General features: G+C 47.5%; 2 protein-coding genes across 5 annotated transcripts in view; one reads left to right on the forward strand and one right to left on the reverse strand.

Annotated features, from left to right (window-relative positions):
• Positions 1-3,579: 3,579 nt before the first annotated feature.
• Positions 3,580-6,749, reverse strand: Tnnc1 (troponin C1, slow skeletal and cardiac type). The gene is made up of 6 exons (XM_050158213.1): positions 6,635-6,749; positions 5,206-5,236; positions 4,838-4,984; positions 4,430-4,544; positions 3,889-4,025; positions 3,580-3,803 (listed from the first exon to the last, which is right to left on the reverse strand). The coding sequence occupies exons 1-6, from the start codon at positions 6,656-6,658 to the stop codon at positions 3,772-3,774; spliced, it is 486 nt and encodes a 161-aa protein (XP_050014170.1). The 5' UTR covers positions 6,659-6,749; the 3' UTR covers positions 3,580-3,771.
• Positions 6,750-8,197: 1,448 nt separating this feature from the next.
• The window catches only part of Nisch (nischarin), a 34,912-nt gene continuing 16,820 nt past the window's right edge, over positions 8,198-26,289 (forward strand). The window contains exons 1-8 of one of the 4 annotated variants that reach the window (XM_050158174.1): positions 8,198-8,405; positions 10,392-10,475; positions 11,342-11,524; positions 21,977-22,025; positions 23,035-23,198; positions 23,486-23,581; positions 24,716-24,811; positions 25,723-25,875. In XM_050158174.1, the coding sequence (XP_050014131.1) occupies positions 8,310-8,405; positions 10,392-10,475; positions 11,342-11,524; positions 21,977-22,025; positions 23,035-23,198; positions 23,486-23,581; positions 24,716-24,811; positions 25,723-25,875 (921 nt within the window). In that variant the 5' untranslated portion in view covers positions 8,198-8,309. The remainder of the gene's footprint in view (positions 8,406-10,391; positions 10,476-11,341; positions 11,525-21,976; positions 22,026-23,034; positions 23,199-23,485; positions 23,582-24,715; positions 24,812-25,722; positions 25,876-26,289) is intronic. The other 3 variants (XM_050158175.1, XM_050158172.1, XM_050158173.1) reach the window with 3 other exon arrangements.

The following is a 26,289-nucleotide window of genomic DNA, read 5'->3' on the forward strand; positions in this document are numbered from 1 at the left end:
GGGGGGGGGGAGAGAGAGAGAGAGAGAGAGAGAGAGAGAGAGAGAGAGAGAGAGAGAGAGATTTTAAAAAGAACTTGGACTTGGGAGATGGTACAGTGGACCAAGTGCTTGCTTTGCAAGCATGAGGCCCTGAGCTTGGCCTCCAGAATCCTCATAAAAAGCCAGGCATGGTCATATCTGCACCTGCAATCCCAGTGTTGGGAGCAGGGAAAAATAGAAGGATTGCTGGGGCTGCTGGCCTAGCTCAGTCTCTGTGAGAGAACCCGTCTCAAAGGAATAAGGCGGAGTAATGGAGCAAGACACCCAGTGTCTTTCTCTGGTTTCTGCATGTACCCAAAAGTGTGGGTACACATACACACATGTGTACATGCACCCAAGAGTGCACACAACACACACACAGACACACACACACAAAGCCTGTACCCCTTCCAAATCATCAAGGTCTTAAAAGATGAAGAAAGACTGAGAAACAGTCTGACAAGGAGCCAGGATAGCTAACATACATTGTGTACATGATACACACACACACTGCTGGCAGGCCTCCTCGCTCTCTCTCTCTTGCAGCCCTTTTCCCTCTGCAGCTCCAAGAACGCCTCACTCCATTCAGAAGCTGAGCTGTTCCGAAGTGTGTGATGTATATTGTATCGCTAAATTGTTGTGTGTTGTTTAAGCTTGTAGAAAGTGGAAACTGGAGCCAGGTGGTGGTAGCCTGCACCTTTAACCCCAGCGCTCAGGAGGCAGAGGCAGGCAGATTCTGTGAGTTCGAGGCCAGCCTGGTCTACAAAAACTAGTTCCAGGACAGGCTCCAAAACTACAGCGAAACCCAGTCTCGAAAAAACAACAACAACAAAAAAGCAAGTTCCAGGACAGGCTCCAAAGCTACAAAAGAAACCCTGTCTCGAAAAACAAAACAAAACAAAACAAAACAAAACAAAAATGGAACCTGGGAGTCAGGGAAAGTTCTTTTGTACCAGACTCCAGTATGTTTATTTTAAATATTCTCCAAAATGTCTCCTGTGGCAGACTTGCCCCCTAGCTCTGCAACAGGAGAGAGATAACTAAAACAGTCCAAGAATAAAAACACTGTGTCCTTGAGAACAGCCAGAAGGTCAACTGTTTCCAACTGATATTACTATTATTTAATCCTAGGACGTACAAATGTCTGCAGTGGTGTGGGGGTCAAGGTCATCACAAGGGAGCCCACGGAAACAACTAACCTGGGCTCATAGGAGCTCACAGACTCTGGACCGACAGCTGGGGAGCCTGCATGGGACCGATGTGTGTGTCCTCTGCATGTGTGTGACAGTTGTGTAGCTTGGTCTGCTTGTGTGACTCCTAGCAGTGGGATCAGGGTCTGTCCCTAACACTTGGGCTGGCTTTGGGAACCTATTCCACATTCTGGGTTGCTTCTCCCAACCTTAATGCAAGGGGAGGCGCTAGTTCTACCTCCACATGATATGCTGTGCTTTGCTGACACCCATGGGAGGCCTGCCCTTTTCTGAACAGAAACACAGAAGTGGATGAGGGGGAGGGGGCAAAGGAAAGGGAGGGGGAGGAAATGGGAGGAGAAGAGGGAAGGGAAACTGCAATAAGGATGTAAAATAAATGAAAAAAATTTAATCAGTAAAAAGAAAAAAAAAAAAGGGAAAAAGATGTCTGCAGTGAGGATGAAGGCACCGGGAAGGAAGCTCAGCTGGGCCCCGCTGGCTGCTTCAGCTTGCCCTGCGGTTTCTACAGCAAACTGGCTCGAAGTTATCTATCTGCTCCTCTATTCAATGAGAGGGTCTCCTCCACCATGGCTCCCCGCATTAGGAACACCACACAGTCATCTAAACAGGCTGCCCCAGCTGATTTCTGCGGGATGATTCTAACTCTCCCATTGGATGGTATTGCCTTCTGTGCGCGCTCTCAGCCCCGCTGAGAGCATCTCTGCTGGATGACTTGATGTGCTGCTAGCTACCACTTCTTTCCGTCTGTGACTATTTTTTACTTTTGCATGCTCCATATTTAATAAACTCATTTATAAACTGTAGATCCTTCTCTGAGTAACACAGAACAGGGGGCCAGGCACTGCCCACCTCCCCCTGAGGCAACTAGGGTTCAGCTTCTGTCCCAGTGCTCATTTCAAGTCTTCCCACTTGCGCCCCATAGTTGGCCCCTTGGTGCTCTTAGGGGTTCTGCTCCAGACCTCCTCTTCCAGGAGACATTCCAACGTGACTTTATGTTGGACCACCACACCATTCTGCTTTCCTCATTGAATGCCTTTTCATTTCCCACAGATGGCTAGAAATTCTGAGATTAGGAACGAGGCCTCGCTCTGACGTGCCACAGCATCTAACCTTTGCATACTACAGAAAGGGTATGTGTGCGAGCTTCCTGAATGATGCCCTGCCAGCCTTCACCACCAACTGAGGCTCCTCCTCCTCCTCTTGGACATCGTCCTTGCTGGGTCACTCTGGATGTCTTCATAGGACCCCCAGTTCTCCAGTTTCCAATCCCAAAGGCAGGCCTGTGGGGACCCGTCTCCACTCCTCCCGTGGCTCTGCAGGGACTGAGAGCTCCTGGCAGCTCTCGCCTGGCCAGAGGCATGTCTAGAATTCCAAGACTCTCTCCGGAATGTGCAGCCTGTCTGGAGAAGGCTTAGGCTGCGGCACAGGTGCAGAGGCAGCACAATAGCAGCGCTGAGCTAGGACAGCTGCTAACATTCTGGCTGGAGCCTGGCTGTCATTACCAGCTGTCTGTCCTGAAAGCATTGCTACCAACACCTCTACTTCCTTGCAAACCCCCAGTTACCCCTCCCCAGTCACTGTTCTGGCTGCAGCTCCCACCTGGGCACCCCCACTAGATCTCAGGCCTTCATTTCCTGTCAGGAAGAAAGACCAGATGGGTGACTGGAGGCCAGTCTCAGAGGGCCAAAGGAGCTAGACAGTAGGTCCACTTGACCAAGTCTGTCAGAGTCCTTGGCTGGCTGCAAGGTGGCTAAGCTCTCTTATAGATTTGCCAGATGCCCTTGGCTCTCTGGGTCATTGGGTCCTCATCTGTAAAATGAATGCTAGATTGTGGAGTAAACTACATGCTCGTCAGAGGCCAGGAACCAATATTCCTGGTGGGAAATATAAGGCAGTGGGAAGTTAGTTAGCGCCACAAGTCTGCTGGGCCTCACGAGATTTAGCTTCGTTCCAACCAGGATGGAGAGGTTGCTGTGCCAGGAAGCATCCAGTGCTCACTGAACTAACTGCTCCCCGTGAGGATAGCTGTTGGCTGCCATGCTGACTGACCCAGGCAGCTCACCCCCATCCCAGAGCCTGGCTAGACAGGGAAAGTGGGAATGGGCGGCATTTAGTGAAGATCAGTGTCACCGGAGCTTGTCAGAACACAGATTCTGTGGCTGCTGCAGAGCCCAGTCACTGGGAAGGCACAGAGCGAGTGGTCGTTGACCTGATGACTTCTGGCAGAAGGTGGCTTGAACAGTCAGAACACAGGTTTTGCAGCTAGCGTTCCATGGATGGGGGTCATCGGGAAGAAGGGAACCCTGAGAAAAGACTCTGGCCCCAGGAAAATCAGAGCAAGATACCAGCCTCTGGGGAGCAAGGATTTATTTGCACCCCCCGGGACAAGAATGGGGAGAGAGTCTATGGGTGGGGTCGGGGGGGGGGACACCGTTAAAGGACACAACCGGGTTCAGAGTCCAGAGAACCCAGTTGCACCCGTACCACAGGATCTGTCTGGAGATGGAGCACAGGTGTGGGCAACTCTGAACAAAGCCAGTGTCTACTCCACACCCTTCATGAATTCCAGGAACTCTGTGGAAAGAGGACCACGTGTGGGTCAGAGGTAAGGCCCGGGCAGAAGGTGGACAGCAGCAGATTGGTCCTCCCACCCACTCACCGTCATAGTCAATGCGGCCATCATTGTTCTTGTCACCATCCTTCATGAGCTCTTCGATGTCGTCCTCTGTGATGGTCTCGCCCGTAGCCTGCAGCATCATCTTCAGTTCGTCCAAGTCAATGTAGCCGTCAGCATTCCTACAGGGAGGGCAGGGGAACCTCAGAGCTCAGGAGAAGGTGGAGAAGGCAGGACCCCACCCGACAACCCCAGGAGACAGGGCAGGGACACTACACAGGATGGGAGATAGACTACGTGGTATCTAGCATGGGATCTGAAACTCCTCCTTCCTTTCTTCCTTTTTTTCTTTCCTCTTCACCCACCCCTTGTTTTGTTTCCTCAAGACAAGGTTTCTCTACGGCTCTGTGTAGCTTTGGCTGTCCTGGAACTCACTCTGTAGACCAGGCTGGCCTTGAACTCAGAGATCCACCTGCCTCTGCCTCCTGAGTGCTGGGATTGGAGGTGTGCGCCACCACCGCCCGGCTGAGACTACCCCTTTCCACTCTCTACTTGAGTCAGGGACAGAAGCCAAGCACATTCTCACTTGTCAAACATGCGGAAGAGATCCGACAGCTCCTCCTCAGACTTCCCTTTGCTGTCATCCTTCATGCACCGAACCATCATGACAAGGAACTCATCAAAGTCCACTGTGCCGCTGCCTGTGGGTAAGACAGCAGGACCGGAGAGAGGACACGGTTAGCACCAGGCAGTGCCCTCCCATGCCAACACGATAGGGCTAGAGTGTTCATTTGCCCTCTCTTCTTATTTGAGGCAGAAGCTTGCTCTATAGTCCAAGCTGGCCTGGAGCTCCCTATGTGACCCAGTCAGACTGACTTCAAACTCTCACAGCCTTTTTGGGATTACGGGCATGAGCTACCTGCCGAGTTTCTGGGTGAGATGGTTAAGATTTGGAGGCCTGTGTGTGAAGACTGGAGTGGGTGAAGGGGCTTACCATCCTCGTCCACCTCATCAATCATCTCCTGCAGCTCCTCGGGTGTGGGGTTCTGGCCCAGCATCCTCATCACCTTGCCCAGCTCCTTGGTGCTGATACAGCCATCCTCCGCACCCAGGACAAAGATATCAAAGGCGGCCTTGAACTCTGTGTCCAACGGCAGGGTGAAGAAATAGGATCAGCAGCCAGGACACTAGAAATCCAGTCCCAGGGCCACCAGCAAACTGCCCACTTCCCTCCAAGAGTTCTTTGAAGTCACAGCAAAGAGAACCCACAGACTATGGCCTCTAATCCGGGGTTCTTTCCTGGAAAGGCATCCCCACAGCCCCTCCACCTACCCCACTGTCTCTTCAGTGGGAAACACTTACCATTCTTCTGTTCTTCTGTCAACTGCTCTACCTAGAGAGGAAAAGGCAATTCAGGACCCAGACTCAGGCCTCAGGGGAGACTGCTGGAGAGACTGACCCATTCCAGGTGGGAAGGAGGCGCACACTCCCAGGTTACAGAGGAAGTCCTCCGTCCTCCTTTCCTGGGCCCCAAACCCAAAGGTGACCCAGCTGATATTCCAGAGGCTAGGCTAGAGGCCAAAATGACTGGTGGGCACCGCTTCCAGGAGCAAGGTGTCCTGAGTAACAATACCCATTGACCATTCCATGTCCTTTAGATCACCCTAATGAAACCTAAGCTGCATGGCCTTAGTTAGAGACAGCTGTCCCTCAGGTTGAGACAATAAAACTGATGTGAGGGTGAGGGAAGCCACCCACTGTAACCTGACCAGGGTGGCTGGCCACTCGGCTATTTTTAGAGGACAAAGTTAAACCTGGTGATTGTTCTGGGGACTTTGGTATGCGGGGGTGGGGGAGGTGGGGCAGTGTTATCTGCCCCCCTGGCCTACTGGTGCTGCCTCAGGAGCCAAAATTAGTCCCCAGCCCCGCCAGGCCTTGTATGGGCACTGGGTGGAGGGATACCCCCCCACTCCAGCTCCATGGACTCCTACAAGTTAGGCAAGGATACCGTAGGAACCAGCTGCAGCCCTTCCCAGCTCACAAGAGGGGCCGTATTTTGGGGGCTGGGGGAGAATTCCCTGCGAACAGCTGTTTGCTAGGATTTTCTTGTCCTAGCAAACAAGGTAGAGGTTATAGCAAAAGCCCTTCAGGGTCCTGCGGAGATTGCAGCGTCGTGGGGTGACATCCTCTAGCCCTGACTCTTACCACCCTCCATGTCTACTACCTAAAGCTCTGAGCCTGCCAGACCTTACAATAAGAACAAGGCTTCAGCTTTCGTCCCTCTCCTACCTCTCCCCAGGCCTGGACCTTCTAAGCACCTTCTCCATCCCAGAATTCACACTCTGCAGCCTTCCTCATAGTTGCCTCCCACCTCCTAAAGCTTCTTCAGCCAGCTAAGGGCCTGGAGCAGGGTGGCAGAACCGAGAGAGACAAGGACTCAGAGAGACAATGAGGAAGGAACAGAGATGGAAAGACCTTGAGGAAAATAACAAAAGACCTAAAGAATAGAAACACAGATACAGAAGTGGAGCCAAGACGGTGACAGACTAGACATTATAAACAGAGGGGGACACTGGATGCTAGAAGTTAAGACCACACCCTCTAGCCACCCTGAGAACCCTCTCCAGACCCGGAGACTCCTTCCTTTTCTGCACTATCTAAATGTCAGCCCCACTATTCCTTTGAGGGGCTTAGCTACGGATGTATGGGGCACCCGTCTCCCACTCTGAGCTGAGTGAACCCTCGATAGGTCTACCCACCCCAACCCTTTTAAGACTTATCTCGCACTCACCGCAGCTTTGTAGATATCATCCATGCTGAAGGCAGTTCACAGGACAGGCTACTGGGGTTGCCAGCCTGCCAGCCCTCAGCCTGGGCTTAAATAGCCCTGCCTCCCTCCACCTCCTGCTGCATTCCCAGCCCAGCCCACCACTGCCTGTAATATCCTCCACCCCCTCCCCTGGTCCCTGTAATCTCAGGCTGGCCAGAGTCCCTGCATCCTCTGCCTGGGCCAGGATCTGTGAAGGACCGCAAGGACCAGGTCTCTGGCCATCTGTTCCACAGTGAATTCTCAAGAAAAAAAAACTAACTTATTATGTTTATTTGTGTGTGCATGGAGGTCAGAGGATATCTTGTAGGAGGCATCCATTTCCCCCTACTACCTAGATACCCAGGACTGAACTCAGATCTCAGGCTTGACAGCAAGCACCTAAAATGGTGTGTGTGTGTGTGTGTACATGCCAGCTCAATAGCCCCAGGAAAAGTTTCTTGAGTGAATGAAACCGTGGAATCCAGGCCCAGATAGGAAATTAGAAGTAGTGGGCTCCAGGCCAGTCAGGACTTTAAGAACAGTTCAGTCTTCTACACAACCAGAGAGGTGAGTGGTAACACCCTCATTTTCCAGGTAAGGAAGCAAGAAGCTTCCAAGTGGACAGTGACTGGCCTCAGGTTAGGCTGACTAGAAAACCCCACCTTATTTACAGCTCTCGGGAGTGGGTGACATGCACCAGAGACTGGCAGTGTAAGCCCTGCCTAGAAAAGCCTACGTGAGGTTCAGAGCATAACATGAACTGGTAGGGGAGAGTCGGCCAGATCCGCTGTGCCCCACCTTCTGCCAGTATTCACTTTGGACCTCAGGCTGCTGTGTTCTGTGATTTAACAAGTATTCCTAAAGAACCCTATCGCTATCAGGATTCTCTTTCCTCTTCCTCTAGTTGGGTCACCTCTTCTCCAGCTCAGTCTTCCCCTTGGCTAATGAGGCTTTCTCATTCAATCACTGAAGCTTTGTGTTCAGGGCCAGTCTGTGTCCCCCTCAATTTGAGCTCTTGCAGGATGTCATCTGGGGAACACAGATTCCCCCCCACACACACACACACACAACACCTGCACCTCTGCTTCATATACATTCCCTCTGAACGCACCAGTTTGCAGCCTAACACACAACGGGGATGTGCTGAGCAATGCAGAATCACCTCATTCAATTCTCCATCACTACATGAAGCAACAGACCCCGAGGATCAGAGAGTCCAGCTCTAAGTCCAGTTCTTATCGTCTTCATCTTGCTCTTGCTACACAGGGAATGAGCCTAAAACAGCGAGGCGAGACCTTATTAATGTTTCCTCTGGAAACGTAGGCCAGGCGAAGCAGACTGACTTCAGAGAGTTCAAAAGGCCTCTGGCCTCTGTTGCTGAGGGCGCAACCGATAATAACCACAACTGCCAGAGAAGAAGCCACACTGGTATAGAAAAGGCCACGGGTTAGCCCACGGGAGCTACGCATGCGTGCCGTTGGCCGGCCCGTCAATCACGGGCGAGGGGCGGGGCGAGGGCGCGTGGAGGCAGTGGGGGCCAAGATGGCGGCGCGGGAGCGGGCGGGGGGCGGCGGGGGCCGGGGGCCGGCGGGACGCTGACCCCGCCCCCTGCTGCTGCCAGTCTGCGCCGGGCGTCGGCAGCGGCGGAGCCCGCAACATGGCGGCGGCGGCGCTCAGCTTCGGGCCCGAGCGGGAGGCCGAGCCGGCCAAGGAGGCGCGCGTCGTGGGTTCCGAGCTTGTGGACACGTACACGGTGTGCTGGGGGATGCGGGCACCCAAAGCGTGCATAGCGCCTGGAACCCGGAGTCCAAGTTGGGGGCTTGAGGAGGGGGTCAGGGTCGCACGTCCGTGAGAGGGGGGAAGGGTCTGCAGTAGCGACGAGGGAGCCCTAGAAAAGGGGTGTTGAGGGGAAGGGCTGGGTCGCATAGGTCCCGGAGGAGGTTCTAGGGCGGGGCGCGTGGAGGGGGTTGGGGGGAAGGAGCCGTGCTGGAGGAATCCGAGGGTAAAGGAGGACCTGGGGAGGAAGGGGTGTGCAGATGAGATGGAGTCCCTCTAGATCCTCCAGGCAAGGAGGGATGCCAGCCTAAGAGATCTTGATTAGGGGAGTCTGGGAGGAAGGGGACTCGAGAAGGGTGGTCTCATAGATGGAACCGGAGGAAAGAGCCAGGGATCTTCAGAGGCGGTGAAGGAGAGGGGGCGGATCTTGATCTGCACCCCCCACCCCCACCCAAGCCTGTCGCAGTCCAGATCAGCCCTGCGAAGTGAGGAAGGGGTATGGGAAAATGGGTCCTGGAAGTCTGCGGGGGAAAGAATTGGACCCTAGTGGTTGGGAAAGGAGAAGTTACCTCAGGGCTGAAGTACAGGACCTACAAACCGTAGGGGACTTCATGGCTTAGGGAAGAGAGACAGTGAGTCTTCTACATATCTTTGTAGGCTACAAGGGAGGCCCAACAAAAAAGGAAAGTAGTTTTGGTGATGGTGTTAGAAGCCCTCTTGGTCTGGATAGGTTTGGATGCCAGGCTGCCAGATGTGAACGTGTTCTGTGGTGGGGGCTTATAAAGCATCTCCCCGTCTCCTTGTCCTTTGTTCCCAGGAGGGTGGACAGTGGTAAGGGCCTTGGCCCTGCCTATGCCTCACCCTATTGGCTCCCATGCTAATACCGCATCCTGAGGGCTATTCCTCTAGCTCTTCTTTCACCAGCAAGGAAGGGGGACTGTGGAATGCTGGCTGGTGGCTCCTTCTGGAGCAACAGGCGGGTGTTGGAGAAATGGCTGCCTCTGGGGGTCAGAGGAATCAGTCGAGTTGACTGATCCCAGTCGCCGTTGCCTGCTACGCAGGCAGAGGTGGGAAGCTAGGACCATGGAGCTGGCTCCTCTAGTTAAGGGATGAGGTCACTCAGCTATGACTAGGTAGAGGTTCATTCCCCCCAAAAGCTCTTCCTTTTCGGGGCTTTGTCCTTCCTCTAAGTGACAGGGAGCAGGGTGGTGATCATCATTTGTCCCTGGGTGTGCTGCGTTGGATGTTAGTAACATACCTGTCTTTTGTGTGGCGTTGGGGCCTGCACAGTCATTTCATACTTAATGCTTTACTTGATCCTTAAGCCTACCAGGTTTTAATATGGAGGAATTGAGGCCCAGAGAGAATTTAGGCTCCCAGTCACTTACATAAGCTGCACATAAGCCACACCCAGGAAATGGGATAGCCAGATTTTTGAACCCAGGTTTTCTTAACCACCAAAACCGTATTGTCTTCTGATTGGACCACTGCTGCCCCTGCGAGTGTGGTGGTGCCTCCAGCTCCTGGTTCGGCAGCCGAATTCAAAACCACAGCCAGAGGGAAATGTTGGCCGAAGACCTGCTTCTAGGATGGAGTCAGGGTACCTGGAAAGGTGCATAGCAGAGACACCGGTCCTGCCAAACCCAGCTCTGCTCTGTGACCCTTACAAGGGACAGCCTGCCTACCACTCAGGTTGAGGCAGGATGTAAAAATCTCAGTCGGTGTTTAAACCAGACCCATTTTCATTCCTTGCTGATTTAATCGAAGCACAGCTTGACCCCAGACCTCACAGGGCTGTGGGGGAGGCTAGGAAGTCTGGGCCACCACTGCTCAGTACGGGTCAGGTGCACACTGGATGTACAAGGAGCCTGACTCTGGGTTTTTGGGGAGTGGGGTCTGAATACTTTGCAGCTATTGTGGGGGCAGGGTTCCCTAGTCACAAGGAATCATTTTTTCCCTTTAGGTTTATATCATACAGGTTACTGATGGCAACCATGAGTGGACAATCAAGCACCGCTATAGTGACTTCCATGACCTGCATGAAAAGGTAATCTTAGAGCTGGAACCTGTATCTCGGGGCTTAGGGGCTTGAGGACCAAGTCTCCATTGTGCTACACACTAGTTTTAGGGTAAAACTGCCTCCACATCTATTGTTTGCTAATCTTTACAAATTTTATTTATAACTGGTCATAGTGGTGCATGCCTTTAATTCCAGCACTTGAGAGGCAGAGGCAGGAGAATCTCTGTGAGTTTGAGGACAGCCAGGGCTACACAGAGAAACCCTGTCTTATAAAATAATAAAAAAAATTTAAATATATATATAATTTATGTATTTATTTTAGGTGGGAGGGGGTGCACACGTGCCACAGCACATGTGTAGAGGTCAGAGGGCAGCCTGTGAGCAGTCATTCTCCTTCCGCCACATCGGCTCCACGGCTTGAACTCAGCTCATCAGATTCAACAACAGGCACATTCACCAGATGAGCCCTCTCTCTCATGGGCTTTATAACAGACCTGTTCTTAATACATCTGACGAAAGAACTGGTTGGGCCTAGCAGTCCAACCCTAGCATGAGACTGTCTAGATTAGTGTGTTTCAATTTTGATTTTAAAATTGCTGTATTCCTGAAATACAACACAGACTCCTTTGGTTTTTGAACTTCAGGGGGCCATAAGCACTACTTTTCCCAATTTCCCCAAAGACCAAAGATGGACTTTCTCACTTGGAATTGTATTGGTTTTTCCAGTACCACTTGGATTGGAAGAGGCCACATTCCAGGTGCCCTAGCTGGGAGCACTCACCCTGGCACTGCTGCCAAGAGTGACTGTGGAAGATACGATCCCTGCCAGCCTGGGGCTTACATCCATACAGAGCTACTTGGTCTGTGGTTGATGTGCTTGTGTTTTCTTGCAGCTTGTTGCAGAGAAGAAAATTGACAGAACTCTCCTTCCACCCAAAAAGATAATTGGAAAGAACTCACGAAGCTTGGTAGAGAAGAGGGAGAAGGACCTGGAGGTGTACCTCCAGACCCTCCTGGCCACCTTCCCTGATGTGGCTCCCAGAGTTCTGGCCCACTTCTTGCATTTCCACTTCTATGTAAGTTCCCTTTGGGTTCTCAACTTTGAGGAGAAACAGACTGGACCCTGGCTCTGAGGTTAGAACGTAGAAGAGCAGAGTCAGGTAGAGCAGGTCATGTTTGTGGGTGGGTTTGTGTAGATCAGACTGGCCACTTATTTTCTTCTACTACAAGGCATTTTGTTTTGCAAAAACATCTCTTGATTTTTAAGGTAGATTTCCCTCCTAATGGGTGAGGATGGACAGGAAAGAAGTGAAACCTGGTCTAGATACACTGTTGGAGTTGGGCTGCGGCTCAGCACCAATGAGGGAATTAGTCATTCTTCTTGGATTTTAAGGTAATTTTATCTTTAGTGTTGTACATTTGTGTGGGGTGTGGACATGTCAGTGTAAGCACCGTGTAAACCGGAGAGGATGTTGGGTCCCTTGGAGCTCGAGTTACAGGAGGTTATGAGTCACCCAGGGAAGCGAATCTGGGTCCTCTGTACGTGCAGTTTGCTCTTTTAACTGCTGAACCATCCTTCCAGCCTGGAATTAGTCATTTTTAATTAATGAATTGCCATCATAGGGCCTAGGGCCGATGGCTCCACTGCTGGCTTCATGGAGCAGCTCTACTCTCCCTCTGCATAGATCATGAAATGCTACCGCTGACAGAATAAGTCCTGCTGAGCAGAGGGTTCATCAGTATGTGGCTGCCCAGAACTGTATAGCAAGACTGTGCCTCAAGAACAATAAAAAGTAAAAAATAATTAAGCTGTCAGACCTTAAGAAGTGTGAAGCCAAAATATCAAAAACCAGGAGCAGTTTTATTGTAAGGAAAGCTAAGGCAACTGTAAAAGGATATGTGAACAAAGGTAGTTATTGCAAGATTCGGAGCAAGATACGGAAGACAACACAAAGAATGGTGGAAAGAAGTTTCTTTAAAAAAAAATCAAGTCACACCAGGTATGATGGCACACACCTGCAGTTCAGCACTTTCCAGACTGTAGGTCTTGAAAATTCTCCATGGTGACACAGGCCTTTATCCCAGCAGCTAGAAGCAGGCAAATCTCTTGAGTTTGAATTACCAGGGCTATATGATGAAACTCCTGTCCCCAAACAGACAAACAAAACAAAAAAAAAAAGTGGTCAGCCTTATAACTGGACCTTATATTGCTGGTGTAACTGTGGACCTTCTGCCATAGAAAATGCATGTATGAGAGGAACAAGTCCTTGCTATTCAGGCACATGCCTTTAATCTTAGCACTTGAGAGGCAGCAGCAGGTGGGTCTTTGTGAGTTCAAGGCCAGCCTGGTCTAGACAGCAAGCTTCAAGCCAGCCAAGGCTAAGTAGTGAGAGTCTGTCTCAACACCCCTCCTCGCTAAACTACCCCCCCCCACACACCAAAACAACCCAGTATATAGATTAGGGTTCTAGTTTTATAAGAGAAAGGATCACATTGATGTAGTTGTCTGTGAAGAACTATATGGGATAGTCTCTTTGAGAAGTTTTCTGATAACATCTACTTTTTAATTCTTTTTCCCTTAAATGATGAAGATGCCCTTGGCTTATAGGAAGTACCTTCTTTAAAATAAATCTTTCTTCTGAAACAACAGAGTAAGACTCCTGAATCTTTTTTGGAATACTAAATAGAGCCTGGAGATTTGGAGTTTGGTGATGTCACAGGCTGGAAGGGACCAGTTAGAATGTGTCTGTATACCATCTCCTGTTGTGAATGTCTTTTTACATTTCCTTGAGTTAAAAAAAAAATTCTCATTCCCTATGTGAGTCTGTCAGATAAACTTCGCAAAACTTCCATTTTCCGCTGAAGAATGAAACCCGATAAACATCTCTTTGAAAGTATAATTTGTTGCTTAAGACTGTCTTTGGGGAGTTTTTCCTCGCTACTGCAGGTTTGCCCAACTCTGAGCCATGAAAGGCCTAGAATACTCTTTTTAGTTAGACTTACCTGCCATAGTTCTGGGGCAAGCCTAACTCTGTGATTCTGGTTTGAAGCATGGCCTCAGAACTTTTCGGACATATTTGGCATTATTGACATAAAATATATACATAGGTTAAATAAATGTGAGAATTTTAAAAGTAATTAACTTGTCTTTAGATTAAGATGGGTTCTCAGCCATGGTGAGGGGCACTACTTAGCAGCATCCCTGGCCTCTATCCAGTCTGACGAGCACTGCCCTTCCCAGTCCCATCCACTCCAATTCTGTTCTCTAGAGGAGACAATACCCATCTTCTCATGGTGGGGAGGGGGTAAAACGACCCAGCTGAGACCCTCTGGACTAGGTCTTCCTTTCAGTTTAATTTTGAACCAACACAGTCTTAAGAGCACTGTCAATTTTTTCTGCAGGCGGGAGCTCTCCAGGGAATCTTTGTCTTAGCCAGTATCTACCTAGGGATTGTTGCAGATACATCTGTCCTGCGTGCTGACATTGGATGAAGTGGGGGTACCCAGGGAAGCCTACTTGGTTATGGTTTGGACTACTTACATTTTATTTTGTTGAGTTGAGACAGGCTTTGACTAAATAGACAGAGTTGGCATAAGATTCCCCCCCACCCCCCAGCCTACGGTGACCTTGAACTTGCAGTTATACTCTTCCTCCTGAGTACTGCAATTGCAGCAGATACCCACACACCTGGTTTTGTTGTGGTTGTTGCTGTTCTTTTCTGTTTGTTTGGGGAGAAATACCTTTAGATTGAGATGTAACTCACTCACTATAAAGTTCACTGTAAGTATATCATTCAGTAGTTTTCAGCCGATGCACAAAGGTGTGCAGTGAGCACTGCTGCGTTGATTCCAGCACGTCATCACCCATAACCCAGCCCTGTGTTTAGGGCAGTCACTGCCTGTTCCCTCCTTTCCCTAGCCCTCAGTACTCATGGCCTTGCTTTCTGTCTCTTTGAGTTTGCTTGTTCTCAATGTTTTGCATAACTGGTTTATATAACATATAGCAATTTCATTTATTTCTCGGATCCATTCATGTAGCATTAATCTTTTAGGCCTTTTATGACTAAAATATTCTTTGGATATACATTCAGAAATCCCTTTCTAATCTGATTTTGAATTCCATGGTTTGAAAATGTTAAATGGAAAACTCCAGAAGTAAACAGTCCGTGAGTTTTAGACGTACCATTCTGAGTAGTATGGAGAGCTCTTTCACAGGATCAGCTTTGTCTGGTGAATCACACTGTACATACATCACTTTGTAGGCCACCATCTCAGTTTGTCAGATCAAGTGTTACAGTACTAGGTCCAGGTAAATCTGATTTTATGTGGTAATAAATAGCCCAAAGCACCTGAGTCATGATGCTGGCAATTCAGATATGCCAGAATGTAGCCATGAAGTGCTTCCTGTAAGTGGAAAGGTAAAAGGAGAAGATACGTTGAGAGACCATATTACATAATTTTTATTACAACATTTTTGTTTGTTTTTCGAGACAGGGTTTCTCTGTAGCTTTGGAACTCACTCTGTAGACCAGGCTGGCCTCGAACTCAACAATATATTACTTTAATAATTCTAGAGTAGGGGGCTGGAGAGATGGCTCAGCGGTTAAGAGCATTGCCTGCTCTTCCAAAGGTTCTGAGTTCAATTCCCAGCAACCACATGGTGGCTCACAACCATCTGTAATGAGGTCTGGTGCCCTCTTCTGGCCTGAAGACATATACATAGACAGAATATTGTATACATAATAAATAAATATTAAAAAAATAATTCTAGAGTATTAGTGTTTGGCTCTGCCTTCTCTTAGATTAGACTTTATCATGAGTATGCATCTGTAGGAAAGAGTGGTATGTGAACTGTATGGTTTAGGGCATCCGTGGGTTTATCCTTCATCCCTGTATCTGAGACAGTGAATACATTGTAAGGGCTCCAATAGACAGCTAAAACCAAGCCCCATGCTGAGCCCTACCTGTGTTCTTTCCTATATGTGCTTGTACAAATCTGTTGTTATTTCCCGGTCTGAGTACTTATGTGTTCTAACCATAACCTTTTCAGTTGAAGTATCACAGCAGATCTAGTAGGACTTTCTTCTTCACAATTTCCTGGATAGAAGAATCATTTTTACTGTGATCTTAGCTAATTTATTTTCCTATCAAATGAGAAACTTTTTACCTTTTCTCTTCAAGACTTGTCTTGGGCATATCGGAATCCCTGCATCTCTACTCCCTCATGTTCAGACTGTTCTGTCTCGAGACTGTAGTAGCCAAAATGGCTGCTAATGAGTAGCAGTCTACTAAGTGCTGAGTGTATTCTATAGATGTGCTGAACAGAGGAACAACTCATGCTCCAGGTGGGACAGAGTGGGCCAGTTGGAAAGTTCATGATACTCAGAATGGTGTGCAATTTAAAACTTAGGAAGCATTTACTTCTGGTATTTTCCATTTAACAACTTTGGACTGTAGTTGATCATGAATCCCACAGAAAATGAAATTGGATAAAGGGAACTGGGGGAGACTGCTGCAGAAGGTTTTGTGTACGTTTGTGGTATACCCAGAATAGGAAGGTGAGTTATATAATAACTTGGCTTTTTAAGGAACAACCAGATTCTTTTCCATTCTTAGTCACAATGCGTATGTTCCATTTCCCCACATCCTAACCCGCCTTTGCACCTGTCTTTGTTTTATCTAGATGTCATAGTAGGTGTGAAGTAGTTCCATTGTGGTTTTCACTTGCAGTTGCGCCATGATTAATGATGCTGAGATTTTTTTTAAATATGCCTATTGGACATTTATATCTTTGGAGAAATGGATTTAGATCCCTTGTCTGTGTAACATTAGGTCTTTCTTTTTTACAATTTGTTGTTGTTGTTTGTTTTGTTTTTTTGAGACAGGGTTTCTCTGTATAGCTTTGGAGCATCTCCTGGAACTCGCTTTTTAGACCAGACTGGCCTCGAACTCAGAGAGATCCTCCTGCTTCTGCCTCCCAAGTACTGGGATTAAAGGCATATGCCACCACTGCCGGGCTTATAATTTATTTTTATTTTGTGTGCATTGTTATTTTGCCTGCATGTATGGATGTGCGGGTGTCAGAAACCCTAGAACTGGAGTTACAGACAGATTAGAGCTGCCATGTGAGTGCTGGGAATTAAACCAGGTCTTCTGGAAGAGCAGCCAGTCCTAGTAATTGCTAAGCATGGTCCCTTTCTTTCTTTTTTTTTTTTTTTTAATTTAATTTCTTTTTGTTGAGTTGGGAGAATTCTTTATATATTCTGGATGCTAAACCCTTATCAGAACTGTGATATACAAATAACTTATGTTCTACAAAGGTTTTTTATTTTGTTTTTAACTTTTTAGTATATTCCACAAAGGTCATTTTTTGTTTTGTTTTGTTTTGGTTTTTGGTTTTTCAAAACAGGGTTTCTCTGTAACCCTGGCTGTCCTGAAACTCTCTCTATAGACCAGGCTGGCCTCAAACTCACAGATATTCCCTGATTCTGCCTCCTGAGTGCTGGGAGTAAAGGCATGCACCACTACCATCCGGGCTTGTTTTGTTTTTAACTTTTTACTTTCTTTTTTTCCTTCCTCCCTTATTTTCTTCCTTTGTCTCTCTTTCGTGTGTGTGCTACAGATCAAATTTCGGGCCTTTTATATCCTAAACATGGACTACCATTGGTTTGTACCCACAGCTTTTCACTTTGTTTGTTGTTGCTGTTGTTTCTTAGGACATGGTCTCTGTGTAGTCCCTGCTGGCTTAGAACCTTAGAGAACAAGCTGGCCTCAAACTCACCATCGTCCTGCCTCAGCCTCCTGAGTACTGTGATGATGGGCATGTACCACCACACTTGGCTTCCTTTACTTGATAATATCCTTTAAAAATATTTATTTTTATTATGTTTATGGGTGTTTTGCCTGCATATATGTCTGTGACCATGTATGTACAGTGCCTATGGAGGCCAAAAGACGGGTCAGATCCCCTGGCACTGGAGTTATGAACAGTTGTTAGCTATGTGGGTGCTGGGAATTGAACTCTTGTCCTCTATAAGAGCAGCAAGTTTTCTTGACCACTGAGCCCTTGGTAATATTCTTTGAAACATACATATTTTAGATTTTGACAAAGTTTATTTTTTTGTATATTTTGGTCACTTGTATTTTTCATGCCATATCTGAGAACCCATTGACTAATGAGTATCACAAAAAGTTTATATTTTCTCTTAAATGTTTTGTTTTTACATTTAGGACTTTGATCCATTTCAAGTTCATCTTTGTATATGGTAAAAAATATAAAGTCCAGTTCGATTCTTTCATTATTTGGATTTTAATGACAAGGGAAAAAGCATTTCCTTCCCCAGCCAACCCAGAACTGGGGAATTCCAGGGGTGAGGCAGCCTTTGTTTCCTCCTCCACTGGATAGCTGTGCTCCTCACTTCCTGGACTCACAGTGATAGACCCTGTCCCAGAATGTTTAGAGAAGTTCCAGACTCAGCAGAATGCAATCCCATGGATAATCATATCCAAGATCATCCTGAAACAGGCCACATCACAGTGGGCTTGGAAATAGACAGAGCCCAGTTTGTCTCCCAGGCCTGCTTGTTTCAACCAGTTCATTCCAATTCAGTTATTTAACTTTTCTGTGCCTTATTCTGTTTTGTGATCTGGAAGGGGGCTGTTTGGAGCCTTCCTGAGCTTTTACAGTGACTATCTGAGGCTTAGAAAAGGGGTGGGTCAGGGCTCACCACATGTCACCATGCTGGGCTGCTCTGGTAAGAAAGATAACTGAGTTCCCTTCAAAGGTGAGGTATATATCATTTCCTTATTTTAAAGCCACTTGACTGTAACCAGAAAACAATTTTTTAAATTTGAAATGAAATTGTCAACTATCTTAGTGTTGGCTTTAGATCCATTTTATTTTTATAATTAATTTGTTTTAGTTGCAAAGGGCTGAGGTTGTGAATGATAACAAACCTGTTTGGTGTGTTTGTTTTTCAACTTAGAGTCTTGAAGCTATTTAAAATTTATATGTGAATCCTTCAGTGGGGAATTTTGCTTAAAGTTGAATCGCATATAATATGCCTGACTCCTGGTAGACAAAATGCAAGGCCCCTCTAACTATAACACGTGTGTCCAGATCACACCTGGGTGATGGCCTCAGTGCCATGTAATTCCTGCCCAGTGAATGTCCACTGACAGGCACACTGCTTTAGCATGAGCCAAGCAGAGGTGGCAGGGACTAGCAAGGGGTTTCTGATTGAGCATCAGATCTGTATTTGGGGGTACACTTACAGCTGGGCTCTCTGAGTAGGCAGCTATAAAGATATAAATAGCCTAAGTAGTCCACATGGTGTTGAGGTACAGCCCAAAGAGGCCTAACTGAAGTAGAGGCCTGACTCTGTGCCCTTTGCCTTCAGGTGCAGCTTGGCCAGAGGAAACTAGTGCTTTAGGTTTGCAGACTAAGAAATTTCTAGATCCCTCTGGTTCAGACTCTCTCCTGAGGTGAAGGTCAGCCTGAGGAAGCCAAGTAGGAAGGCCAACAGTGTGTTCTTCCTGTGAGCAGAGTGGAAAGAAATACTTAGAGTTTGCTTTTGAGATTCCTCAGAAGTTAAAGCTCTTGCCTCTTGGTAGCAGCATTCTCTGGGTCTTCTGGGAAGCCCAGCTCTGACCCTTAGCAGGGCTGTCGTCCAGCGTGACTCTTTCTCTTCTGTCCAGATCAACACCAGTTGCCCAAAGAAATGTTCCATAGGAGGTATATTTCTGCTGGCAGTGGTGACAGGGCAGGAAGCCCTTTTTTTCAAGAGCCTTCTAGCAGGCTCCTTGTGTCTGTACAGTGCCTGAGAGGCCTGTGGAGTTGAGGTTAAGTGTAGACGGGCAGCCTCTGGTACCTTAGCACTAGGAGGTCTGGCTACAGGAGGATAGGAAAGAAGGCCATGCTTCTCAGAAGTGCGTGGGAGACTTGCTTGTAGGCCATTCCAAGCTTTTCCTTGACTTCGGATCCTCACAGCTGCCAGGGGAAACTCATGGGCTTTAGGAGGTTGTAAGAGACTGAAGTTGCGCTTCAGAGACCCAGTAGCCTCTACTGACTGGAACCCTGTTGCTCTGTTAGCCTCTTACATTTTGACCTGTGTGCTGAGCTCTCTAATGCTGAAGTGCAGTGGCTTATCTTCCCTAAAGGAGCAATTCTTACATATAAACTGAATTTCAAGCAAACTGTATAAGCACAGCTTTTAAAGATCAAGAGGTCAAGAGAAAACTGGGATAATATTCTTACATTCTTAGAGTAAACGAAGAGATCTCATAGTCACAAAGGAAAAGAATTAAAAGTTAAATATAAAAATAAAAAACCTCACTATGTTAAGAAAACCACCTTGAACAAAGGACAAACGTGCATGCAGGCTAGAAGAAACGATTACTGCATATTCCCAGCTGTTAAGATTGCTATCGTGAGCTGGGTGAAGGGCTCATAGCTCCCACCTACTTGGGAGGCTGAGGCAGAAGGATTATGAAATTGAAGCCACCCAGTTAAAATAAAATAAAAGGTTGTCTGCTGTGATTGAGGGATAGAAACCCCAGATTCAGTTCCCAGTATTTGAGGCGGATAGCTGTGATGTATAAAACATTATAAGGAAGAGACAAACAACTCATGAGGTCACAGGAAAAGGACACCCTGTCCTCTGCCACCTGGTGCTTTCTAAGTCCCATAAATGCATAAGAGATTGTGTGTCCTGTGAGTTGCAAGGGGTTACGTGCTGCCTCCATCTGGGCTTGCTTACACAAAGACCTGTGGACTGCTGTCAGTCAGTTTAATTTCTTACCTGTGGGAGGTGGGGCTAAAGGTTTTGGCGAGTGTCTCCAAACCTTATGATTGTTTTGTTACTTTTTTTTTATTTAGATTTTTAGTATTTTATGTGTCTGAGTATTTTGCTAACGTGTATGTATGTGTGCCATGCCTGTGACTGGTGCCTGAGGAGGTTAAATTCCCTGGAACTGGAGTTACCAATGGTTGTGAGCCATGTGAATCTAAACCTAAGTCCCCTGGAAGAGTAGCAAGTGTTCTTAACCACTGAGCCATCTCTTTCCCCACAATTGTTTTGAGTGCAGAAGCAATTGACTATGTTCTGAGAGGACCAAGGTCAAGTGCTCGAGTGTAGCCCTGCTGGTTTATAGTCATAAAGCTGGAGCATCAACACCTTCCTCCTGTGTTTGCTTGTTTGTGTAATGGCATCTATAGGGTGGCAGGAGAAGTCAGTGAGCCAGTACCTACCTAGTTCTTAGACACTGTCTGCTGTGACTTAAAGCCAGCGTGGTAGCTGTTAATGTGAGGGAGGACTGGTTCTTGCTGTGCGCTTTGTGGCTTTGTGTGGCATTTGGAACACCCTTGCTGTATCTTTCTAGTGACTCTGGGCCTTTGTTGTGCTGCTGTGAATCTGGGAGGCTTGAGCTCAGGAAAAAGACATTCTTCCTTCCTTCCTTCCTTTTTTTTTTTTTTTTTGTTGTTGTTGTTGTTGTTTTTTGTTTTTCGAGATAGGGTTTCTCTGTAACAGCCCTGGCTGCCCTGGAACTTGCTTTGCAGACCAGGTTAGCCTCAAACTCACAGAGATCCATCTGCTCCTGCCTCCCGGGTGCTAGGATTAAAGGCATTTGCTGCCATAACCGCTTAGTTTCCACTCTTTGAAGAAACATTTGACCTGAGAGAAGGTGGAAATAATCATTCCTAGGGAAAGTTGGTACTGCAAAGTCATGTATTCTATTAGTCAGGGCCTCTTTTTTTCCCAAAAGAATCAGGATTTCTTCCCTGCCACACCCTCTCCTGGGAGCTCCAAACTTAGTGAGGAAGCTGCTGACTCCCCCAGCCAACTCTTGGCATAAGTCAGGCTTTGTTGGCTCCTGGGCTGCAGCCCACTCAGCCAATGCCTGTGCAGACTTGCAGTTGTTTTTAAGGAAATGCTCAGCTCTCCATATATCTGAAAACAGTTCCCTTTCTAAACTTCTTTTTTTAAAAAAGATTTATTTTTGGTGTACAGTGTTCAGCCTACATGTACACCTGCACGCCAGAAGAGGGCGCCAGATCTCACTGAGGATGGGTGTGTGCCACCATGTACTTGCTGGGAATTGAACTCAGGACTTCTGGAAGAGCAGCCAGTGCTCTTAACCTCTGAGCCATTTCTCTAGCCTCCCCCCTTCTAAACTTCTTCCTTTATTTCCTCCCTCCTTTAGTTGTTCTCTATCTAGAAGCTATGTCCTACTTGTTGCCTGCAGGCTTTGTGTGGTCTAAGATAGCTATGAATGCAACCCAACACAAAACAGTAAACTTACTTAAAGCATTATGAGATGCTTCTTGTGATTGTATTGTTGTTACTTGATTGTGCAGTGCTCAAGTATGAATTTTGCTGGTGACAGTGTCTTAATTGCAGTGTCAAAAGATTGGACACTCCTGAGATCTAGAGCTGACCCTGCAGGAGCGAAGTGAGTGGATAGCAGGGACTGTGCAATTCCAGCGATGGGCAGATGGACCTCTAACTGCAGGGTTTGTGTCTCCACAGGAAATAAATGGCATCACTGCAGCACTGGCTGAAGAGCTCTTTGAAAAAGGTACATAGCCATTGGCTCTTGAAATGCTGGGGGCATTGCCTAGTGCCCACGGTGGCACTGAGTTTATATTAGATCCTACCCACCTCCTTGAGGGTGTCAAGTCCTTGGCCCTGGTCCCCAGTCTACCCACTACTTGCCCTGTAGGTGAGGATCCTTCGTGTTTAAGATTCTCTATTATAATTTATTATTGCGGGGTATGTGTATGTGGGCACATGTGTCACAGCACACATGTGGAGATAGAGGACAACTTGGTAGAGTCAGTTCTCTCCTTCCGCCTTTATGTAGGTTCTGGGGATCAAACTCAGGTAGCCAGGCTTGTGTAAGGTGAGTGCCTGGGACTCACCTACGTCTCAGGATCTATTCCCAAGTCACACGGGGTGTTGGAAGGTGGCTGGCATGCTGCCATCTTGCACCTGGTTTGTCCTTGCTTGAAAGTGTTCAGATCGCAAGTAGAAGCCAATCTTGGGTCATGTTCATATTAACAATTAACAGTAGTAGAATGAGCACGCCCCGCCAGCAGGCTTACATTTAGCATCTTACTGCTTTCCCTGGGGTAAAGGTAAGGGTACTAGTGGTCAGAGGTACGGAAACCTGCTAGAAGGAGCAATTTAAGGCCTAAACACTGGCATCTTAGGTCTATAACTGACCTTAGTCTCTGTATATTAGAGGGTGCGGGGTAGTTGTGACACCTAGAGTACTGCTTCTCCCAGCCTCCTCTTGGCTCGGTGCCTTAGCTCTCCACTCCACCTCACCCTTAAGGAGGGCTCCCCAGTTGCACAGCCCTTCCCTTCTCTCTGATCATGTCCAGGATTGCCCTGTGCCCGGTATGAGCTCAGAAGGGCCACTCCTATGTACCTAAGACTGTAGCTTCGTATGGTGGGTGGGGTGGATGCTTGTCATAGGTGCTTGCTGCATGCTTGTTGACTGTTGGTGCTTATCTCCCCTGGCTGTCCAATAGGCTGGGACTGGACTGGGGCTGGACACTCACTCTTGAACTTGACTGTTACAGGAGAACAGCTTCTAGGAGCCGGTGAGGTCTTTGCCATCAGGCCCTTGCAGCTCTATGCTGTCACGGAGCAGCTACAGCAAGGAAAGCCTACTTGTGCCAGCGGTGATGCCAAGACTGACCTTGGGCACATCCTAGACTTCACCTGTCGCCTTAGGTACCTTAAGGTACAGTTACAGCAGCGTAGCTGTAGAGCGTCTCTCAGTTGTCTGACAGCTCACCAGCTGGCAGTGTGTGAAGGAGACCAAGACTGGGCTCTCAGTGGATGAAAGCCTCCTGGTGTTGTTGATACTGTGTTTCTGCCTGTGAGCGCCAGGGGGCATCGTGGCCCATTGTCTGAATACAGTTGAAGTGGTCCGAGCTTTGAGTTTGACAGCTGTGGCCACATTCACCCAAGAGCGCAGAACGGGAGTTCACTACAGCACCCCTAATTTAAATCCATCTTTGACCTCAGGTTTCTGGCACAGAAGGACCTTTTGGGACCAGCAACATTCAAGAGCAGCTCCTGCCCTTTGATCTTTCTATATTCAAGTCTCTTCATCAGGTAGAGGTAAGGCCCAAGGCTGCTAGTGAGCAGACAGGGCTGAGCCTGCCCAGCAGTGTCTTGCTCTGTTGTCTCTTTGTAGGGAATGGTTGTGATAGCAAGTGGTAAGGCACTGTTGCTTTCATATTTGGCAACATGTTGGCAGATTCTGTCCTTAGCTGGTTTGCAGTTCTCCACCCCTATTGTAGGCAGCAAAGGTATTAGAGACCAGAGCCGCAGAAATTAGTTCTCTGCGGCCTCTCATGGAGTCAGGACCATGTGTTCCTCAGGTCGAAGTCACAGAAATCATCCTAAGGCCAGTCAGAGGCAATTCCAACTCTTTGTTTTCCCAGTCAAGGGCACCCATCACTAAGAAGAATGCTTTATATCACTTTCTACTGAATTCTGGTTCCTAACACTAATTTTGTTGTCATTTTTAAAAAGAAAGGGAGTCAGTAATGAACAATAAAAGCTGTTTTTTATCAAATAAAACCACATGTTTCCTGAACTTGGTTTTTGTCTTCAGCTCTACCCAGTGCCCATGTATTCTTGACCAAGTTTCTCCAACTTCTCTGTGAAGTATGGATACTTTTGTTCTCAATTTTACATTTGAGGAAACTGAGGCTTGGGGAAATGAGGAAGTTAGGCCAGGATATTGAATTTGAATTCCAGAAGCCTGCTTCCATTGACCTGTATTGCCTGAGGACAGAGGGTCAGGCTGGGTAAGCAGGAGAGATGCTCCATGTGCTGTGTCTGCATGCCCCAGTTCTCCATCATGATTCCCAGATCCTACCTTTTCTGTTTCCTTGGCAAGCTCCCGGTAGCCCTTAACCACAAAAATGGAATTTGTGGCTCATAAGGAACCTGAGCGTCCATTTTTGAGGCAAGATCAGACTGGCCTCGAACTCACAGAGATCTGCCTGCCTCTGCCTCCTGAGTGGGGTCTAAAGGTGTACGCCAGCATGCCTGGCTAGATGCCTTTCTTACTAGATACTTAAAATGTTTATCTGCAACTGAGACTCACTGGGGAATAAAAGGGGCCAAGTTTTGAGTCATCTTTTATCTAGGGATTTGAGCTTGCATGTGGGATGAACATCTAGTTCCTGGGGTTCCTGGGGGGCCAGGATGCCATTTCTGAGACACAGCTGTTGTTTGTTCCAGATAAGTCATTGTGATGCTAAGCACATCCGAGGGCTGGTCACCTCCAAGCCAACATTAGCCACAATGAGTGTCAGATTCTCAGCAACCTCAATGAAGGTGAGCTCTGCCTTTGTGTTTATGCTGGGGCCTGGCCTGGGGGACATAGCCTTTGTTAGTGAAGCCGACTGAACTTTCTCTGAGCCCAGCAAGCACTGGCTTAGCCCTCATTTGTATCTCATCCTCCCTGGACTTGCAGAGGAAGGTGAGGTGTAGAAGGGCTGGACCCTGTTTGGACTGAGTAACAGAAATAGCCCAGCTGTTAAGGTAGGGAGTTTCTTTTACCATTATATGGATGCCATCATAATAATATTTAAGTCCTCCTTCAGTATAGGGAGAGACTCATTTTGTGACTTCTGATCAGGATTTGGGTTTGTTGAAAATTCTTTCTCTTGAGGCCACTGACTCAAAGGAAGAAACTGTGCAGAGAGTCGAGTATAGATGTCCTCTGGGAAGTACTTCTTGCCATATAGCTGAAGGAACTCAGGATAACCCCATATAAGAAGATGTCTTATAGACATCAAAAGTCAACCGAGAAGAACTGCCTCCCTCTCCTGTGGTGACTGATGCCTGTGCTGCTGCTCTCGTCTCGGTGATAATTCTCTCTCTGGGAAGTAATGGTTAAAGAATTTGTTGTCCACAGTGGAGACCACTCTGAAAGCATGGTTGTCCGGCAACATCATGAATTCAAACCTTCACCTTCTGAAGGTTTAAGCCAGGAAAGATATCACTTGTAGAGCAGAGGCCCTGGGGGGGACTTGACTAGCATTTGTTCCTGAAGTCACAGGACCAGAACATATTCCACATCTTTTAGTTATTTCACAATCACTTTAAGACACATAAAGCAAAGCCCATTTTTAATGCAAACTCATTTCCACATGCTAAATATGCTCTAGTGCTTCCTTAAATTTTGCAACGATAGCGTATTCTACTCAGTGTTGCGTGAGGGCTCAACAGATGTTCTCATGCAGGAAGTCCTTGTTCCTGAAGCCTCAGAATTTGATGAGTGGGAGCCTGAAGGCACAGCCCTTGAAGGCCCTGTGACTGCTATCATCCCTACATGGCAAGCATTGACCACTCTGGACCTGAGCCACAACAGCATCTCTGAGATCGACGAATCTGTGGTATGCTTGCAGCAGCCTCTCAAGGCCTCACGCCCCTAGAAAAATCTATTAAGTGCTCTACATATTATGTGTAGTCTTTTTAAGTTGAATTTCAAAATGAGAATGTTTTAAAATGGTGAGTTATTACATAAAACCAAGTGAAGTATATGAATTATGTATGCATTTAATATAACCAAACCATGGTGAATGATAATTCCTTTTAAGGAATAGCAGAAAACTCATTGCCTAGAATATAGGTGTGCCTGTGTTAGAGCAACATCCCAATGGTCTTAAGAATGCTTCTTTTTGTGATCCTGTGGGGGAGGACAGGGTAAAAAAGGACAGGTTCCCTTGTTTTTGGAGGACATCACCATGTGTTACCATGTGTATTACTTAAGCCAGTTGTTCTGTCCAAATAGTGGATTCCTTTGGATT

Source organism: Alexandromys fortis, unplaced genomic scaffold (assembly GCF_014885135.2).
Source record: "Alexandromys fortis isolate MF-2015 unplaced genomic scaffold, M_Fortis_MF-2015_v1.1 scaffold_106, whole genome shotgun sequence".
Taxonomy (NCBI): Eukaryota; Metazoa; Chordata; class Mammalia; order Rodentia; family Cricetidae; genus Alexandromys; species Alexandromys fortis.

Excerpts from the sequence above, each read along its gene's own strand:
- Tnnc1 (XM_050158213.1), bottom strand. The coding sequence starts at position 6,658 with ATGGATGATATCTACAAAGCTGCG. Across the intron at positions 5,237-6,634 it reads ATGATATCTACAAAGCTGCG|GTAGAGCAGTTGACAGAAGA; the intron begins GTGAGTGCGAGA and ends TTTCCTCTCTAG. Across the intron at positions 4,985-5,205 it reads GACAGAAGAACAGAAGAATG|AGTTCAAGGCCGCCTTTGAT; the intron begins GTAAGTGTTTCC and ends CGTTGGACACAG.